The following is a 17,812-nucleotide window of genomic DNA, read 5'->3' on the forward strand; positions in this document are numbered from 1 at the left end:
TGCGTTAGACTGGTGAATGCAGTCTGTGTTTCTTCCTGTGGTAGGGTTATATTACAGACAAATACTATGATTTTCCTTCTTGGAAGTTCTTGGATACTTGTTCCAAGCAACAACGTCTTTAGCTGGCAATTCAAGTCGCTGTTAGAATAAGGCCATTTTCTGTCTTAAAGACTGAAGAGATATAAACAGCAGTGGCATTTGTACTGGTAGCTTACTGTCACCTGTTTCCAACTTTGATGAAATCACTTGGCTTTTTGGAAGGCTTCAGAGCTATTTGCTGTATTTTTCAGTATTTCAGGTAGTAAACCCCACACTGCTTATTTAGACAGAAACTGGATGAAGACCAAATGTAGTTTCAAGTGAGATCGTAGAAGAGAATATGACAAATCTTGTGCTGAAGGATAGTGCTTTACCAGAACTAGAAACTGAGGAGGTACAACTGACCTGGCACTGACCTTCGTATCATTCTACATCAGACCCTAAAGAGTGTCTGAAAAAAAGCCTTGGAATAATTTGGAGTATGTCCTATGCATGAGAACTGGCTATAGTACTGTATTGCTGTTTAGCACCATCATTCAAATTATAATTTCTTCATTGATGTACTTCTTTTTCCAGCTTTAAGTAGAGATCTCTCCTCTGTCCTCACAGTAAGGGATTCAGAGAAGGAAACAGGGAATCCTTATGCAGAGTTCCACCTCAGTTGGGACGCAGTGGTGCTCAGATGGCCAGCTCCTGCCAGGTCAGTGGTATGTCAGTCATGCAGTGTGTCACATTGCCTGTATTGACCTCAGGAAGAGCATCATCTTCTGAATCCAGGAACTAATACCCTACTGTGTTTCTGGGAGAGAGAGAGAGGGGAGGAAAAAAGGGGAATTTAGGCAGCCTAGCTCGTATATCTAAATAAGGGAGTCCTGAAAACAAAACTCTTAGGGAAAATACAGGAACTCTTATTTTCATCTGAGGGAGCCATCTTCATTCCCAGAAAAAGCAATGATGTAAGTTTCTGGACAGCCATTCATGACTCATTCTTTCAGAGACTTTTGTCTTGCAGTGTAAAGATTCAGTAGTAAGACTATATTTTTAAAAGCCTTGAAAATGCTTAAGTATTTTGAATTCTGAACAGCTGTCCAGACATGCCCTTCTGTTAATTAAGGGCTAGACTGCTCTATTAGAGTATGGTAAACACCACAAGTTCTTCCTCCTACTTCAATAGGAATGAGGTAGATTACATGCCATATCAGTATGCTGGAACCCTTTAATTAGTCTGTGTAGGCTCTTTATTGTGAAATCCACAGTAGCAGATGTTGATGAGCTATTCACTAAATGAAAGATTTGTCAGTCTGTGCTTATATTCTCCTCAAATTAACTGCTGGTGAATAGAAACTCAGTGGAATCAAGAAATGCTTTGCAGTATCTAGTCTTGGTGAAAAATAGCATGTCTTGTATTCAGGTAAGCAGAGGCCTGTTTTTTGCTGATGCTTCCCTTTTGTTATTGTTCAAAATTTGCCTGCATTTTTTGGTACAAACTCTTTACTTCAGCACTACAGTAGCAAGCACATGACCTGACAGTCAAGCTCCAGAAAGTAAGATGATCTTGGTATAGAGTTTTGCTTCTGAAAGATCAACAATAACATAAAACTGATCAGACCTTCCATAGATGGTCAACCTATCTTCCACTTGAAGACAAAGAATAGAGACTATATCCTATTAATAACTAGGGGAAAAAAAGTGTCCCATCATCTGTGTTTGTTAGGACCATGTTTCTAGGTGCAGTTTTTGATTATTTTATTCCAGTGGTGGAGTGCAGGTCCTGTTTACATATTTTCACCACATTTGCAGTTCCATCTAAAATATAAAAATCTCCATTTTCTCCGTAACTCTATACTGTCCAACTCTGCTTGTTACTACTGGTTTCCTTTTACCCACTACCTCCTGACAACCCACAGTGAACCTGTATTTACAGCACCACGGTCAGCTGCCCCAAGTGACACTTTATGGGACCTGACAGCCAGCTGTTGGCTGCATAAGTACCACAAACAGCGGTTGTTTGTGCAGGATGAATTTTCAAAGACTGCATCTGCTCCCAGAAATGTTTACCCTTTGGGATGGGAGAGGGTTTTCGTGTAGACAGCCAAAATGCATCTGGACTGTCTTCAGGATTCTGAGTTACCTGATGTTTCATCTGCTGCTAATCATTCAACAATGTTACGTTTTCCCAAGAGATCTCTGGTTACTTTCTGTAACGCTGAGGTTGGTGTTTTGTGATTGACCTGTGTCATATCCAGAAGTCAAGGATTCTGTGAGTTTGATGTGTCCTTTCACTCCATCCCAGAGGAATGCTCCTTGCTTTCTTTCATTCAAATGGAGAAACCTTGGGTATTAAAACTTTGTCCGAAGAGTTTCTCAGACTCTTCAGTGTCTGTTCTGAGCTTTCCTGTGTTGAATTTCAGAGGGATAGGGAAATGATAATATCACAGGTTTTAAATTCCATATACATCAGTCAAACTGGCTTACTGTATTTTTCCAAATCTCTTCTCCTTTTATGAAGTGAAAACTAGTTTTCTGTAATTCAAGTTTATTTTATTGTGTAGTTAAGTATCTTAAGCTTTTTTTTCTCTTGTTCCTTTCTTAAGTTAATACACTGTAGTTGGCCATTCCAAAAGCTGGGTGGTCTTAATGAAAGAGCTGTTTAAGAGGATAATGTATTTCATCTCTTGACATTAGTTCTTATTTGATTTTGCTCTGCTGCTGCTAAGGGGCTATCATACACAGCATTCAGATAACATTACTGATAGATTTGATTGGAAAAACAGGTAAATAGTTTTGGTGATAATAGCTTAGTTTTTAAGCATCAAATAGATGAAACGTTTACTACTTTTCTTTCTTTTTTTTTTTTCACAAACATAAGATTGATAATTCCATGCCTGTAGTTACCATAATTTTGAGGGAGGGAGGAAAAAAAAAACTTTAATAAAAACATTTCCTTTTAGCAGGAATGCTTTTGGATAAGTTGCTAGTTATGTTTTGTTTCTGTTTTGGTGCCTTTTTGAGCTTCTTTAAAGTTAATGAGAGACAAATATAAATTTTCTTTTGTTTTTAAAATGTTTCATCATTGATGTTGCTAAACTTTGCTCTGTCTGTCTGTGTATAATTAAACTGATGTCCAAATCAATGTGTCTATAGACCGACAAAAGCTTCTAAATTTATGAATGTCATGTTGTGTATCCTCTACCTAATTTTATTGTGTCCTTCAGTCTCTCCATCTCCCCTAGTCATGCACAGAAAGCTACATTCACTGCCAAGGAATAATTTCTTCCTGTATACCTGTGTTCCTCCTGCAGGTCATCAACCTGTCTTCATGCTACATTCCACATTTCCATATGTTCACATTTTCCCATCTACCCTTTTCCTGCTGAATTCATGATGCTTCCTCATACTTTCTTGACTTCTGTTTTACCTGCAATTCAGCCAAAATTAGAGCATTCAGATGACCCATCTTTTTGCACATCAACTGCTAAACAATTGCTAGGTAACTCTGAGCTGACACTTTTTTATTCCAGCACAAGACAACCTGTTCTTAATTTAGGTTAGCCTACTTTTGAAAGGCTGTGTTTGAAAGTAAGTTTAAATAGTGTTGTTATTCTCTGAGGTTAGAGTTTCCAAACATAGAATTATTTGGGAATAACTTGTTCTTCAAATTCACAGTCTTTCTAACTCCACAGTAAATTTGAAGTCTATGTAGACATTCATCATGGGATTCTAAGGCTTGTAGGCTCCTGTTCATTTTGTTGAGTTTGAGATAAAAATTTTATTTTAATATCTCATATTTCTTTTTATCTTGTGCTCTTTCTCTTCTGTCATCAGTTCAAGTTTTCTTTCTTTGCTTCTTGAACTTCCTGTTGTTTTTTTCCCTTCATTTTTACTGGAATGGAAAATTTATTTTCTTATGCCTATCCATATTTGGGAGACAAATGGATTAGACTTTTTCATATTTCTCTGGAAAACAGTTTGAAGAGGTTTGTTCTTTATTGAGTCTGACTTGGATGGGAGAGGGGCTGATGGAGGGGGTAGACCTTTATTTCTTCTATAATTCCCTACACAGTGATCCTGGGAGGCCTGCATCAATATTGTTTCTGGTAATTATAGTAGTGTACCAACCACATAAGGCTTTGATTGCTTCATAATGTGAAAAGGGTTTTTTAACTGCTTAACTGGTGTTGTCACAACATGATTTTTTCACTGCTATGTTTTGTTCCAATGTATTTTGTATACATACAAAAATACACACTCACATGTAATCCTACAATTATATATTAAATTAATAATTTTTGTTCTATGGTAATTTCTGAGTTTAACTGAAGAGATTGTCCTCAGTCTTCCTTCTATCAGAAGAACATAAACGTAACTATTTGGCACAGCCTTTCAAATATCTGTTCATTTAAAATGTAAGATGTCTCTTGACTCTAATTCGCTATGGTATGTGAATCTAGTGAATATATTTCAGAGTGATTGAAATACTTATAGTGCTAATGTACATTTTAAATGTTGCATAAGCATGTAGTGATACAGAATTAATTTATTTTTATATAGGGGATGTCCCACTTTGGTGCAAGCATTACCAGGTCCTAGTACACAAGTTACTGCTGGGAGCAACCATACAGCTATTCTCTTAATGGATGGCCAAGTTTTCACATTTGGAAGTTTCTCAGTAAGGAAATATTATTATTATTTACTTATGAGAATAAGCTAATAGGTAATGTATTGTTCAAAGACCTTTCAAGACTGCTTATAGTTGCTCTTACAGAACTGTGCATGACTTCTGCATGTCTTTTGTGCTTGTTATGTTATGAAACGTAGCCTCTAATGTTGTTGTAGTTAGAAAAGCATGATGCCAGGAATTCTTTGTGGTTTTTATACATTTTAATGAAGATGGTGATTTAAAACTGGATTGTTTTATAAGGTGCACCGGTTTTCTCAAACTCTTGCTGTTGCGGACTTACTTGTGTTGCCTATTCTGTTGCCTGTCTCCATTTGGTAGAAGAAATTGCCCTTGTTTCTTTCACAGAAACAGCAGTGAGTTGCAGAAGTTACACTAACACTTGAGGGGAGAGATTATTGTTCAGTATAACACTTCTTAACTCTAGTGTTCTTGTTTCCACATAGTGTATTATTTTCCCATGTCCATGTGGACTCCATTCTTATATTCACTAAATGAGCATTTAAGCGTTTACTTCCCTTTGTGCCTCCTTGTCTTTGTAAATATACCCCTCATTGCAATCTCTACAGAGTCATCTGTTGTTTTTGCTTTCCTGCTAATGTTTTTGCTGTTTTGGTTTTTTTTGCAAAAGCTAGAATATACATACTGAGTTATTTTTATATGTTTTTAAAACTAGGTATTGCCAAACACAACACAAGAGAAATTTTACCTTTTGAAATCTCTCTTTTTACAAAAAAAAAAAAAATGAAAAAAGGTGAGGACTGAAATTTTAGAAACAGAAAGTCATGTTTTGAATTAAAGTGAACCATAGGACAGCTCTGCAATTAGGCAGTATTTTGTTGTTTTGCAGACTTTAAGCAAGAGTTGTGGTGTCAAAATTCACATGTTCATGTCAAAACTTACATGGGCCCGTAAAAGTTTAAGGTGAAGCTTGGCCTCTGAAAAACCAAATTCACTCTCAGGAACAGGATATAAAAACCTGTTTGTTGACTGTGGGTCTTTTTCCTTTCTCTAAAATAAAAATAAATTTAGACCATGTTTAGACCACTTGTACTTTGTGTCTGGTTTTAAAATTGTAATGCTTGAAAGTTTACTGAAAGCTTCATGAAGTCGAGACAAAATTAAAAGTAAATATATTATTGAAAATGTCTTTGCTAAGTTTACTTATTACAGTGTTATGAAGAGAGAGAGATGAATAACATGCTGGACAGGATATTTGCTGTATATGCATGTTTCTTTTCCCTAACCATTTTAACTTTAGCATGCAATGCATTGCCTGTGGCTGTGGGGTAAATGGAGTCTGAGCAGGTTTATTGTAGCAGTTCTTTCTGTGTACTTAGGTACAGTATAAGAACTGTTGGTCCATCTCAATAACTAGTTGTACATGGAGATAAGGCCCCAGATCAGGTTGTTAATGTTATGTGCAGAGGTACTTGCTGAGGCATTTTATGCTTTTTTTAGCTTAAATTTGACATGCTAATCAATTTTTAAGTATTTGTAAGAGATATTTGCTCTATGAAACTTACAGTCCGTATAAGTTCAGAATCGAGTGGAACTTAGACTGTCTATATTTGAATATAATTTTTTTTTCTTATTAAACCATTCCTTTTTTAATCTTGAAGTTATTCAGATACTGAACATTGTAGGAGAACAAGGCTTTTATATTTGACTCTGAAGATGGAAAGGAGGATTATCCGTCATGGAGAGTTTGAGTTGCATTTAAAAAAAGTTTACTCAAAAGCCTAACTGAATTAAGGAGGAGTATATCTGTCAGTAACTGGTTTCTTGTATTTAAATGGGTAATGCTTCACTTAGATTAGCCATTGCTTTTTGAAGGTAGTTTTGTGGTAAACTTTCTTCCAGATGACCAATTTTTCTGATGAAACTATCGAAGTAACTTAGTCATCTTTGAGACTTATTGTTACTGTCTCTTACTAATTCTTGCATTCTTTCTATAGAAAGGTCAGCTTGGTAGACCAATTCTGGATATGCCCTACTGGAATGCGAAGCCAGCACCTATGCCTAATATAGGCTCCAAATACGGACGCAAAGCTACATGGATTGGAGCGAGTGGAGACCAGACTTTTCTCCGGATCGATGAAGCTCTTATTAATTCTCATGTGCTTGCTACATCAGAGATATTTGCAAGCAGGCATATAATAGGCAAGAACTCTTCTATAACATTTTAAATACTTATAGAAGTGTTGGAGAATAATAGAGGAGCAACAAGTCAAAAATGTGAATGGAGGGAATGAAAATATTTTGGCTTTCTAGTTTTACTGCACATGATGATCCTAGCTTCTTTAGAAATCAGTTTTATTAGAAATAATAATGTAAAAGCGTAAAAATTGCTTGCATTTAAATCTTACTACCTTTTTTTCTTTTGCTGTAGCAGTATATCTGTTCTTCCCTGTTACATTACATGCATTTTATATGTAAAAAGCATTAATGACTTGAGTCTTAATGTTTGTTTGCTCTTTTTGCTCCATGATCTAGGTTTGGTACCAGCTTCAATATCAGAACCTCCTCCTTTTAAATGTCTTCTGATAAACAAAGTAGATGGCAGTTGCAAAACATTCAATGATTCTGAGCAGGAAGACCTTCAAGGTTCTGGTGTGTGTCTGGATCCTGTCTATGATGTTATTTGGAGGCAAGTGTGGATTATAGCTATTAAAGTAGTAGTATAGAAATCCTTTTTAAAATGCTTTGGGAGGCTGGCGACTTGATTATAGTAATCGTGTTTATGCTTATTTCCCTAGTAAATGAAAAACAATTTTTAATCTTCCATATATATTTTTCACACTTTTTGGATAACTGGCTTAGGTAAGCCCAAAACAAACATCTTCACTTGCCCAAATTTTTAAAATTTCTTTTATTTTCTTTTTTGCATCATTCTCATGTCAGCCTTATAGTATTTACAGAATCCCAATCTGTTCTCTTTATTTACTCCTTTTATTCCCTTTTCTCCAATTACTTAACACTTGACTGAAAAATTTTCTTGCCATACTCAGCTGCCACATGTCTATGCCTTAAATTGTCATCATTTTCTCAGGCATTAGTGGTTAAAACTTGAATAGGAGAAATAGGGTGGAGCAATGGTGTTCTTTTCAGTTCTGACATTTTGGGAGGTCAAAAAAAAGCACTTATTTAGATGACACAGACAGACAAATTAATTGTATTTATTTTATGGTCATTGGGGTAGAGTCTTTGAGCAGGTGTAGGTTGTAAGCACTTGTTCCAAAACAGAATCATAAGATCCAATTCTTCTGTAATGATTTAAAAGCTACGTTAGCCAGGATTTAGGAGAGAAATTTGAACTGTCATCTGAGTTCCAGTAATTGATGATACTTAAATTTTTTGTAGACAAAACAAGAATGATAAGTTAGAATAAAGCAGGAAGCCAGCTAGTCTGCATTCAGCTGGAAAAGGTAGTATGACAGCTGTCCTCGTCCAAAATTGAGATTCAAGAATGTAATCGCCAATTAACGTTGAAGCATGCATATTTTCTAGGCATGTTTCTTTATGAGGTGTGAAGTTCCTTGGATGGTTGTAGTTCTGCATTATGCACATCCCCAGAATTTTTTGAATCTCATTGGCTAGGTACCAATTCCTATTGAAATTATGCTGAGATTACAAATAAGAGTAGCACTCACATCCCTTAAAGCTCTATATTTTCAGCATGTTTAGCTCTCACTGAAAGACTCGAAAAGAGTCACCAAAAGACTCAGTTTGTGAAAAATTCAGTTATCAATGGCCGTGGGAATGCAGCACGTTTCAGAGGAGAAGAGGTGATGATACTCAGCTTGATCTAGCACAAGAAATGATAATTCAGTTTAAGAAAGTTCAAAGTCACATGTTAATATGGGTGAACATGAATTGAGATGTTTTATTGTCTTGCAGTATTTTGGAGCTTAGAAACTGAAGAGTGGATTGTGGGAGACTGCAGATTTATTTCTCTCTTATCCCATTCGTGTTCAATAGAAAATATTAAAATAGTCTAAAAAGAAGAGACTTGTTAATGAATATGCCTATTAGTAGTTAAATATTTGGTATATTATTATTCCTGGACATTTTTATTCATGCCTGTTTAAGTGAGGGTTCAGTTTCTCGTACAGAGAAAGCATTCTGATGACAGAGACTTGAAAGATTTTCTTCACAGCTTTGTGACTTATTCTTCCAGTGAAATTCAAGTGGTTACATGATTTTGTGTGTGTGTCTAAACTTAAACATTGCTAACTTGTTGATATCCTGAATACCTATGATGTCCTATAATGCTTTTAGTTAAAACTATTTGTTTCTCCATTAGATTTTTTAGAACCATGTACCAAGTGAAAATTCCTTTTGTGCTTATTCAGAACACTCAGATAGGCCTATGTCTTTTAACTGTTTCTTCCTTTTACATAATGGTTTCAAAGATTTCATTTTCTTCATTTTCTTTTTCTCCGTATTAATTTATAGTATAGAAAGTCTTTGTATTCCCTTGTTTATGCTGCCCTTTTCTATAATCCCTTAAAAACTCATGAGGTGATGTTACCCATTTAAAAAAGCCCAAACAAAATATGTTGGATTTGTCAAGATTTTTTTACTCTTATTTGAAGGTAAACCTTTTACTTTCACTTGGCATCTTTATGATTTTTTTGCACATCTGCCATTACATTTAGTACTTTGCTAGTTACTTCATATTTTTTACTAGATAATACTGTTTTAACATTTATTAGCTTTGAGAAGTGTCTGACATTTTCTGAAATTTGTAAACCCATAATATGACTGTTTGACTTGAAGTAGAGTAAGAATGTTTTTGCATATTTCCATTTGCTGGAGTGTTAAGCTCTTAAACTTTATATATTTAGTGTAATGATGTTCAATTTCAAGAGATTGTACCAGCAGATCTACATTTTACATTAAATAGCTTATAAAATTTAATGATTGGTTAGGCTTTGTATTCTTCAGTAGATGAAAGGTTTTTTTCATTCTGTTTTTTCTTGCTCTAGGTTTCGACCAAATGCTAGGGAACTCTGGAGTTACAATGCAGTAGTTGCTGATTCCAGACTTCCGTCAGCTCCAGACATTCAATCCCGGTGTAGTATTTTGAGTCCAGAACTTGCTCTACCAACAGGTTCCAAAGCTCTAACAACCAGATCTCATGCAGCTTTGCACATTCTAGGTATACATTTACAGTTGATGAGTCAGAAGCTTAGATGAAATAAAGTAACGTAACTTAATGTTATAAGTGTTATAAATGTAATAAATGAATTGTAGTCTTAACAACTTTCTGACTTTTTTTTCAGTTAAATTTTTACTTTGTAATTAAAAATATACTTTGTAGTTCTCACCGTTGCTCTTAACTCTTACGAGCTGGATGATAAGCATTAATTTCATCAAAATAGTTATCTTCTGCCATCTTAATGATGTTAGAGGGTTTTAGAGTTCTGGTGGAACCTGCTATTAGAGGTCAAAATAAAAAAAGTAAGAAACCTTCCTGGGTGGTCTTTTTGGAAAGTCCGCAGAATGAAGTTGGTACTCTTAACTTGGAGTCTCAAAAAAAATCCCAAACAACCTCACCATAAAAAAGTGTTCTTCAATAAGTTACTTTTATTTTAAAGTAAATACATTATCTAATATTAAAATATACTCTTTGCAGTTTTGTATAATGAGTCACTAAGAGTAATGTGATTTCCTTTTGCAGTCTAAAAAGCCTACCAAAATAAAAATAATTCCACTGTGTTAGTGTATAAACTGGCCATATGCAGCATATGCAGTGCTTCAAAGCACAGCTTTAGAAGTGATTTTAGCTCACTTGTTCCCTGATTGTTATGAGTCGTCAGTTTGTTGACCTGCTCCCTTCATTATGTGTTAGAGATGTGATAACTTTTAACTTGAACAGTTCTTTTTTGTGTCAGAGTCAGAGTAAGGCATGTTAGGTACCCCTGTGTATGAAACAAATTTTATGAAGACTTTAAAATCTGTCCATAATTCAGTTACTACTTCAACTCTTTTTGGGTAATACAATAAGTGTTAAAAGGAAAAAAAATGTTGCTGGCAACTTATCTGCCATTGTAAAAGTTGCAAAGTAGGTTTAAACATATTTGTTTGTTATTCTGGAGAATAAATAAGTTAAATGAAATTTATCTTCAGTACCAAACCTTGAGGCTCGGCAACAATGACCCTTGGCCTAATCAAAACTATAAAGATATTCAGTAGCCTTGTGTGATTTAGAGACAAAACAGTTAGCTTTCTTTGATCTTCGTAATTAATATTCATTTCCATTTCACTGATTATAGTTAACAGGGAGAGTTTTTGAGTTCTTTTTTTCTCTTGCCTTCTTGTAGGTTGTCTTGATACTTTGGCTGCTATGCAGGACTTAAAAATGGGTGTAGCAAATACAGAAGAAGAAACTCAAGCAGTAATGAAGGTTTATTCTAAAGAAGACTATAGTGTTGTTAACAGATTTGAAAGTATGTACACACTAAAATTTTATAGCATAAGCCAATCAGGCTTGCAGAATGAAAGACCAAGATTAACTATATTTTTGGGGGGATTTTTTTCTGCAGGTCATGGAGGTGGCTGGGGTTATTCAGCCCACTCAGTAGAAGCTATCCGTTTCTGTGCTGATACGGATATTCTGTTGGGTGGTCTTGGTCTTTTTGGTGGTAGAGGTGAATACACTGCTAAAATAAAGGTAGGTTTTTTGATCATTTTAAACAATCTCAAAATCAGAACTTTAAGAAATGTCATCGAAAACCATGATTAATTTTATTTCTTGATGAATGAGTGGTTTACTATTTATGAAAAGCATTATGCAGATACAGTGGGTGAAGTAGAGATCTGAGAATTACCATTATTAATTGTCATGAATTGGCCCTTTCTCACCTTCACTAAATGCTATGCCATCTTAGAGGTGTCTTGAGTGGGTATGTTAGTGAGCCCGATGTTCTGTAATCTGTTTACACAAAGCTCAGAAGTCCACCTGCAGAAAATCGGTGTTACGGACTTCAGGTGAAAATCACATCCTGTGTGACTGACAAGGAACTGTTTCTCAAAAGCAGAAAAATAGTCCTTATCAGTAGCTATTGCTTCCCATTGTCCCTACCACTTCTTTCTCAGACTGGAAGAAGCTATCTCTCAGCTTCAGCTGAGTGTGAATGGCACCAAATGCAATTAACTCTGCTTTGTGCCAAATGTAAGGATGATTACAGGTGGAGCGTGTGTGCTGATTTAAAATAAATAAACCTGGCTTTGGATTAAAAAAACTCACATAAACGCACAATGTGATAACAGCTCTGGTTTCCAATAAGTGTCTTCTGGTCCTGTATTTAATAAGACTTGTGGTAACTGCATGAAGAACAGTTGTAAAGGAAGATCTAGTATCTGTCTATTTGTATTAGATGTGTATGTTCAGAATATGTTATTGTTATTTGTTATTGAGTGGGTTACTGAATTTTCTTTCTATATTTTTGGATAAATAGGTTTGTATTAGGGAAATGGATGGCATATGCTTAGCAATAACACTTTCATAAGACAGCAGGAAATCCAGAATAAGTAGTTGTACTTTGTTCTAGTTTAACAATGACTGGGAATTGCAAATGATTAAGGGAAGCCAAGAAACTTAATGTTAGTCCTGCCCTTTTTTTTTTGTTTTTAATACTAAAAACAATAACTGTATGAAAGCACTCTAATATTATCTGTTTGGTTTGTTTCTGACTGTTTAGTATTAGCTTATTGCCAAGATAAAATTTGCCAGTCCTGCCACAAACTGTGTATTTAATAGGTATTTGCAAGAGAAGTCATAGATATGTACTGTGGTCCCTTTTCAAACTCATCTAACTGTAGAAAATATTTTTGAGAAAGAAAACCAAGGTCATCTTTTGTCCTAGTCACCAACTGGTTGCAGTACTATTGACTAGCTCTGCTAAACCATCAAGCAGTCCCTTTCCAGAGAAGCTGAGTATATCTTATATCTATATAAGATATATAAGTACATTTCAGTCTGTGATGGAAAGCCTGCACCTTCTGCACCACCTTGCCTTTTTTGGATGCTCTGCATTTTACTTGCTTGCAAGATTTAGGGAGTTTTTCCACTTAAAAATATATTTGGACATAAGGCTGGGAGGTCAATGTCAATTGTGATTTTCTTAAGAGTTATGCCTGACTTCCAAATGGGAATTTGCCTGTCAGTGATAGTAAATAGCAGTGATTTTTGGGAAGGGGAAAGAAGAGTAGTATACAGTTTCCAGAATACCGGACAAGAAAAAGTGACATTACGAGGTTTCTAACACCTAAGACATAATTTGACTGTTTTCTCTTACTTCACCAGTTGTTTGAATTGGGTCCAGATGGGGGAGACCATGAGACTGATGGAGACCTTCTTGCTGAGACAGATGTCTTAGCATATGATTGTGCTGCTAGGTAAGATGTTTAGCTTACCTACTCTACCTATTTTTTGATCTTTATTTTTGCTTTCTTCATACACATTTTAGTATCACTTTAATATTATAAGAGATGATCTGCATCATTAGAATTTTGTAGCAAGTGATGTAAAACTTACATTCAAAAGTGTGTTGGGGAAAGTGGTAAAACCAAATACTCACCAAACCATTATGTTATTTAAATTAAAAGAAGAAAAATAATCTAATTCTTACTCTTGTATAAATACGAGTCAAATCCCATGTTCCTTTGATGAGATAAGACAAAATGTTGCAGCAACTCTTTTGCACAGTTCTATCGAAAGGATGCTTTCAAGTGCAAATGGGTATTTGCATTAAACAACTCATGATTAAGCTTACTTAGTAAGGAATTATCATAACCAAAAGAAGGGTTACTGTGCTTCAGCTCATTAGAATACAAGCAGCTATAGCTTGAAAGATTTTGTGCATATGGATGGGCTTAGCTATGTTGCTTTTTCATTCCCTGTTATAAAATAATTTAAAATTAAAACAATATGTGATTATATTTGTCAGGTTTAATCTTATATATCAATCCCCTAACTATATGTTCTATTACTTTCCATAATATTCATTGTAATTACTAAGAATTTTTGTATAAGGTCTTGTAATTTACAGAAATTTTCTGAAATTGAATTAATACTATGTAATTAATACCTTATAAGTAATACTTAACTTGCAGTATTTTATAGTAAATGAATTGGTTTTCTGTTAGTTTAACTTAATTTCTCCTTACTCTATTTTATATCTGATGGTTTACCTATGGAAGATCAAGCTAGACTTAGGCATTTGTAGGTCCTTCTGAATTACTGTTTTTTAATTTCTACTATATTTTTCAATGAAATATTTTTAAGTTTGGAGTATAAACAGATGTGATATTAATAACCTAATTCCCTTACTTTCCAATTTTCTTTTAAGAGCAGAGTGTAACTTTTAAAAATTAATCTAGAAAATAATTCAAATATATTTTTTTTCAAAATTTACTTCTCCCAGAGAGAAATATGCAATGATGTTTGATGAACCAGTACTTCTACAAGCTGGCTGGTGGTATGTAGCCTGGGCAAGAGTGTCAGGACCTAGCAGTGATTGTGGATCTCATGGACAGGCCTCTATAACTACAGATGATGGGTATATTTTTTTCTATATTTTTTAATGCAAAGGAAGAGCTCTAATATGACTTGAATAATAATTGGATTATTTCTCTTTCAGTGTTGTATTTCAGTTTAAAAGTTCCAAGAAATCAAATAATGGTACAGATGTTAATGCAGGGCAGATTCCGCAGTTACTATACAGGTAATAATTTGACTTCTATTTGGAACAATTTATTCGCGTGTTTTTTAAATGGGAACACAGAAGTTGTTGAAGTAACCATGTTTCATGAAAACATTATTGTATTAAGCTAAGGAAATCAGTGTCTGAAAAAATTAGGCAAAAACTTAGTGTCTTTAAGAATAACAAATCCATTATGCCAACATTTACTTCTTTGGTATTTTTGCAGTCATTCTGCATGAGTTACAAGACTTTTAATTTACATCTGTAGAACCTTGTGATTTCATACAACATGATTAGTATTCTTAGCTAGTTGGAAGGTACTCTATTCAGTAGGCCTCAGTTAAGGAACGGTGTACTATCAACAGATGATTTTAATGAAAAAGAAGCCAAACCCAACAATCAACTGTGCTTTACAATAAGTTAATACAGACTTATGATTCGCATGATAAATGCTATTTAACTCTTTTTTAAAAAGCAAGAACTCTTTCACTGGATTGATAGTATATTTTATAGATTTCCTCTGATAAATACAAGACCTAATTCTTATATTTTATGAGTGTGTATATATATTTCCTCTCCTCTTCTCGCCCCCACCTTGACTCTGAAACTTGGAATTTCTTCACACCAGTTCTCTTGCTGTGTCCTTTCTAAGCATGTCCTTTTCAGGGTCCCTTCTCAGAACAACTCACTTTTGCCTGTCCATAGACCCCTGTCTCTCCAGGTGAAGGTCTCATTTTGACTGATGCACATGAAGTCCTGGGATGACATATTAATCATTTGAGTGATTTCTGTGGAGAGATGGCTGTAGCCTTGAGGCCTCTGAAGGAAGGATATGGCTTAAGAGCAATGAGTGGCACAGAAGGGAAGGTGCTGCAGTAATAGATACTGCCCGCATTTTTAACCTCCATGTATATTTTACTTCCACAAAACTAGTGTTCTTTAAGGAGTAACATTTTTCGTTTTGATTTCATATGAAGAAATACAGTAAATACTTGTAATAATTTCATGTAATTAAATCTCAACCTTTTTTCAGTTGTCACAGTACTTCCAATTGAACAGAATTCATGATATTAGGTTATTGGTCTAGGATGATTAGGAACTGGAGGAAGTTATGCTGAAATTGAACATTTTTGGATAGTTATGTTAAACTTGTTTTGTCATTTGTTTTTGTTCCACTTGAACAATACAAACAGTAAAAACTACAAAAAGTAAAAAAACCAAACAAAACCGAAACCAAACCAAAAGTCTACTAAAAGAGAAAACTGAAGATTTCAAGTCAGTTCTAAAATTGTTCTTCCAGATTGCCAACAAGTGATGGCAGTGCATCCAAAGGAAAACAGCAAACCAGTGAACCTGTACATATTTTAAAGAGATCTTTTGCCAGAACTGTCTCAGTGGTGAGTACTATTAAGAATCTTCTGTGGTTCTGGCAAGTTCAGTCATGCTTAGAAAACTGAGAGATGTACTACTTAATTTTGTGTTTTTCTGGTGGGGGGGAATTCAGGTGGAGTTGATTCTTACTGGTTGTATTCAAAGTACAAGCCTTACTTAGTACTAAAAATAAATATTATCAGGCTTTTTAGAATTTGAGTTTGCTTTACTGCTCTCTTAAACGGCTTTTAGACTACTAGCATTAATTAGTCATTGGTTAGATTTATCTCCGTCTTGGATTCATTCCAATATACATTGAGGATCAGATAGCATTTAATTGAACTTTGATAAACTGAGGTAAGGAGTATTCATAGGCACAGTGAACTGCAACTATTAATAGAAGGTAGTCTGCAGCTCTTCTCATACAGGGAGGTTAGTCTAACTTTGAGAAATACTGTATTAAGTTGAGATACAATATTATTCAGGGTAAGGCCAATTCTGTCTCTGTATTTTTGAAATACAGTCCCTTCCTTATCTGTTACAAGCAATGATTATTTTATTTTCATTTTCATCTTGGTTTATATTCTATACTGTGTTACACATACTGTCAGTATTCTCCATGTTACACTGAAGTTATTGCCTTTATGTGTCTGTCTTGCTTCACCTTGCATTAGAGTTATTGGACAGTCACAGTCCAATTTTCTAAATCAGGCTACTTTCTTTCATTTACGTATTCTCCATCTGTTCAGTATTCTCTATTGGTCAGGATGATCTTCTCCTGTTCAGGTTTCTTCTGGAAATGTATTATCTACATAATTTGCATTTTTAGTAATCATATTATCAACATGTTAATAGCTACTCTTAATATATGTTTGCTTAAAAATATTTGCATTGAGCTATGAACTCCTGTGGCTTTTAATATTTCACGTTGTATCCTCTCTCTTCATTATCTTGCTACTGTTATCCCTCACCGTAGATACAAACTATTATAAGAGGAGAGTTTTGACTTTCTGGAGCACTAGGTGTTTTATATCTAACTTTGAACAATCAATTTGATTGTTGCAACTTGAAGGTGTTCAATACCAAATACTTGTATTTTGCTTTCTGAGGTACAGCTTCATGAAATTATCAGCCACATCTAATGGTAGAAACAAAGCTTCTTAAATCCTCAAATTTCTTGTTGACTATCATGTACTTCTGTTTAGCTTTCAAGTACTGTAAAAGTTCTATAGTTGCCATGATCCTGCAGATCATAGTTGTTTAAAGTGAAGACAGCCCTGATAAGTCTTATGTCAACGTATTATGTCAAAAGTAGGTATTACATTATTATGCAGATGAAGCAAGTAAAATTTACTTGCAGATGAATACAAACAGTTGTTAGTTCTTAAATAACTGAGAGACTTCCACACATAGCATATGTTATAAATAGCTTTTATCATGGTATTACAGTGAAGCATCCCCTACATTCTCAGTGCTTTTTTTTTTCTCAAGCAGAATAGGATTTGTGTGTTGCATGGTAGATATATATAGATATGTGTTTTCATAATAAAAATGTGTGTAGATGCTATTTGCTTTTCATCTGAAACTGATGCTGAAAGGTCATTTCTTGTTTTTTAACACGAAATCTGTCTTTGATATCCTTCATACTCTGAAATAGGAATGCTTTGAGTCTTTACTGAGCATTCTTCACTGGAGCTGGACAACACTGGTGCTGGGAGTTGAGGAACTTCGTGGACTCAAGGGTTTCCAATACACTGCTACTCTTTTGGATTTAGAAAGGTTGCGTTTTGTGGGCACGTGCTGCCTGAGATTGCTGAGGGTCTACACCTGTGAAATATATCCAATATCAGGTATTTCTCTTGGTTAATTTGATTCATATTTATCAGCAATCATTATTCTACAGGACACCTAAAATTTGATCTAATTATTAATGTAGGATATACTATAAGATGAAATACAGATGGTTTTATTGGATCAGTTAAGAGACTTGCTGTCAGACATGGGATATTTT

The 17,812-nt window shown here is 34.7% G+C and overlaps 1 protein-coding gene across 13 annotated transcripts in view; it reads left to right on the forward strand.

Moving 5' to 3' along the window:
* Positions 1-17,812, forward strand: part of MYCBP2 (MYC binding protein 2, E3 ubiquitin protein ligase) — a 185,090-nt gene that overhangs the window by 75,855 nt on the left and 91,423 nt on the right. For 11 of the 13 annotated variants that reach the window (XM_027646293.1, XM_027646300.1, XM_027646346.1 and 8 more), the window contains 11 exons: positions 4,591-4,708; positions 6,676-6,880; positions 7,214-7,367; positions 9,709-9,881; positions 11,047-11,172; positions 11,269-11,396; positions 13,032-13,123; positions 14,152-14,286; positions 14,368-14,451; positions 15,731-15,827; positions 17,459-17,651. In XM_027646293.1, coding sequence (XP_027502094.1) covers positions 4,591-4,708; positions 6,676-6,880; positions 7,214-7,367; positions 9,709-9,881; positions 11,047-11,172; positions 11,269-11,396; positions 13,032-13,123; positions 14,152-14,286; positions 14,368-14,451; positions 15,731-15,827; positions 17,459-17,651 — 1,505 coding nt within the window. Of the gene's footprint in view, positions 1-615; positions 740-4,590; positions 4,709-6,675; positions 6,881-7,213; positions 7,368-9,708; positions 9,882-11,046; positions 11,173-11,268; positions 11,397-13,031; positions 13,124-14,151; positions 14,287-14,367; positions 14,452-15,730; positions 15,828-17,458; positions 17,652-17,812 lie in introns of all 13 variants that reach the window. The other 2 variants (XM_027646384.1, XM_027646393.1) reach the window with 2 other exon arrangements.

Source organism: Corapipo altera, unplaced genomic scaffold (genome assembly GCF_003945725.1).
Source record: "Corapipo altera isolate COAL_440 unplaced genomic scaffold, ASM394572v1 0, whole genome shotgun sequence".
NCBI lineage: Eukaryota > Metazoa > Chordata > Aves > Passeriformes > Pipridae > Corapipo > Corapipo altera.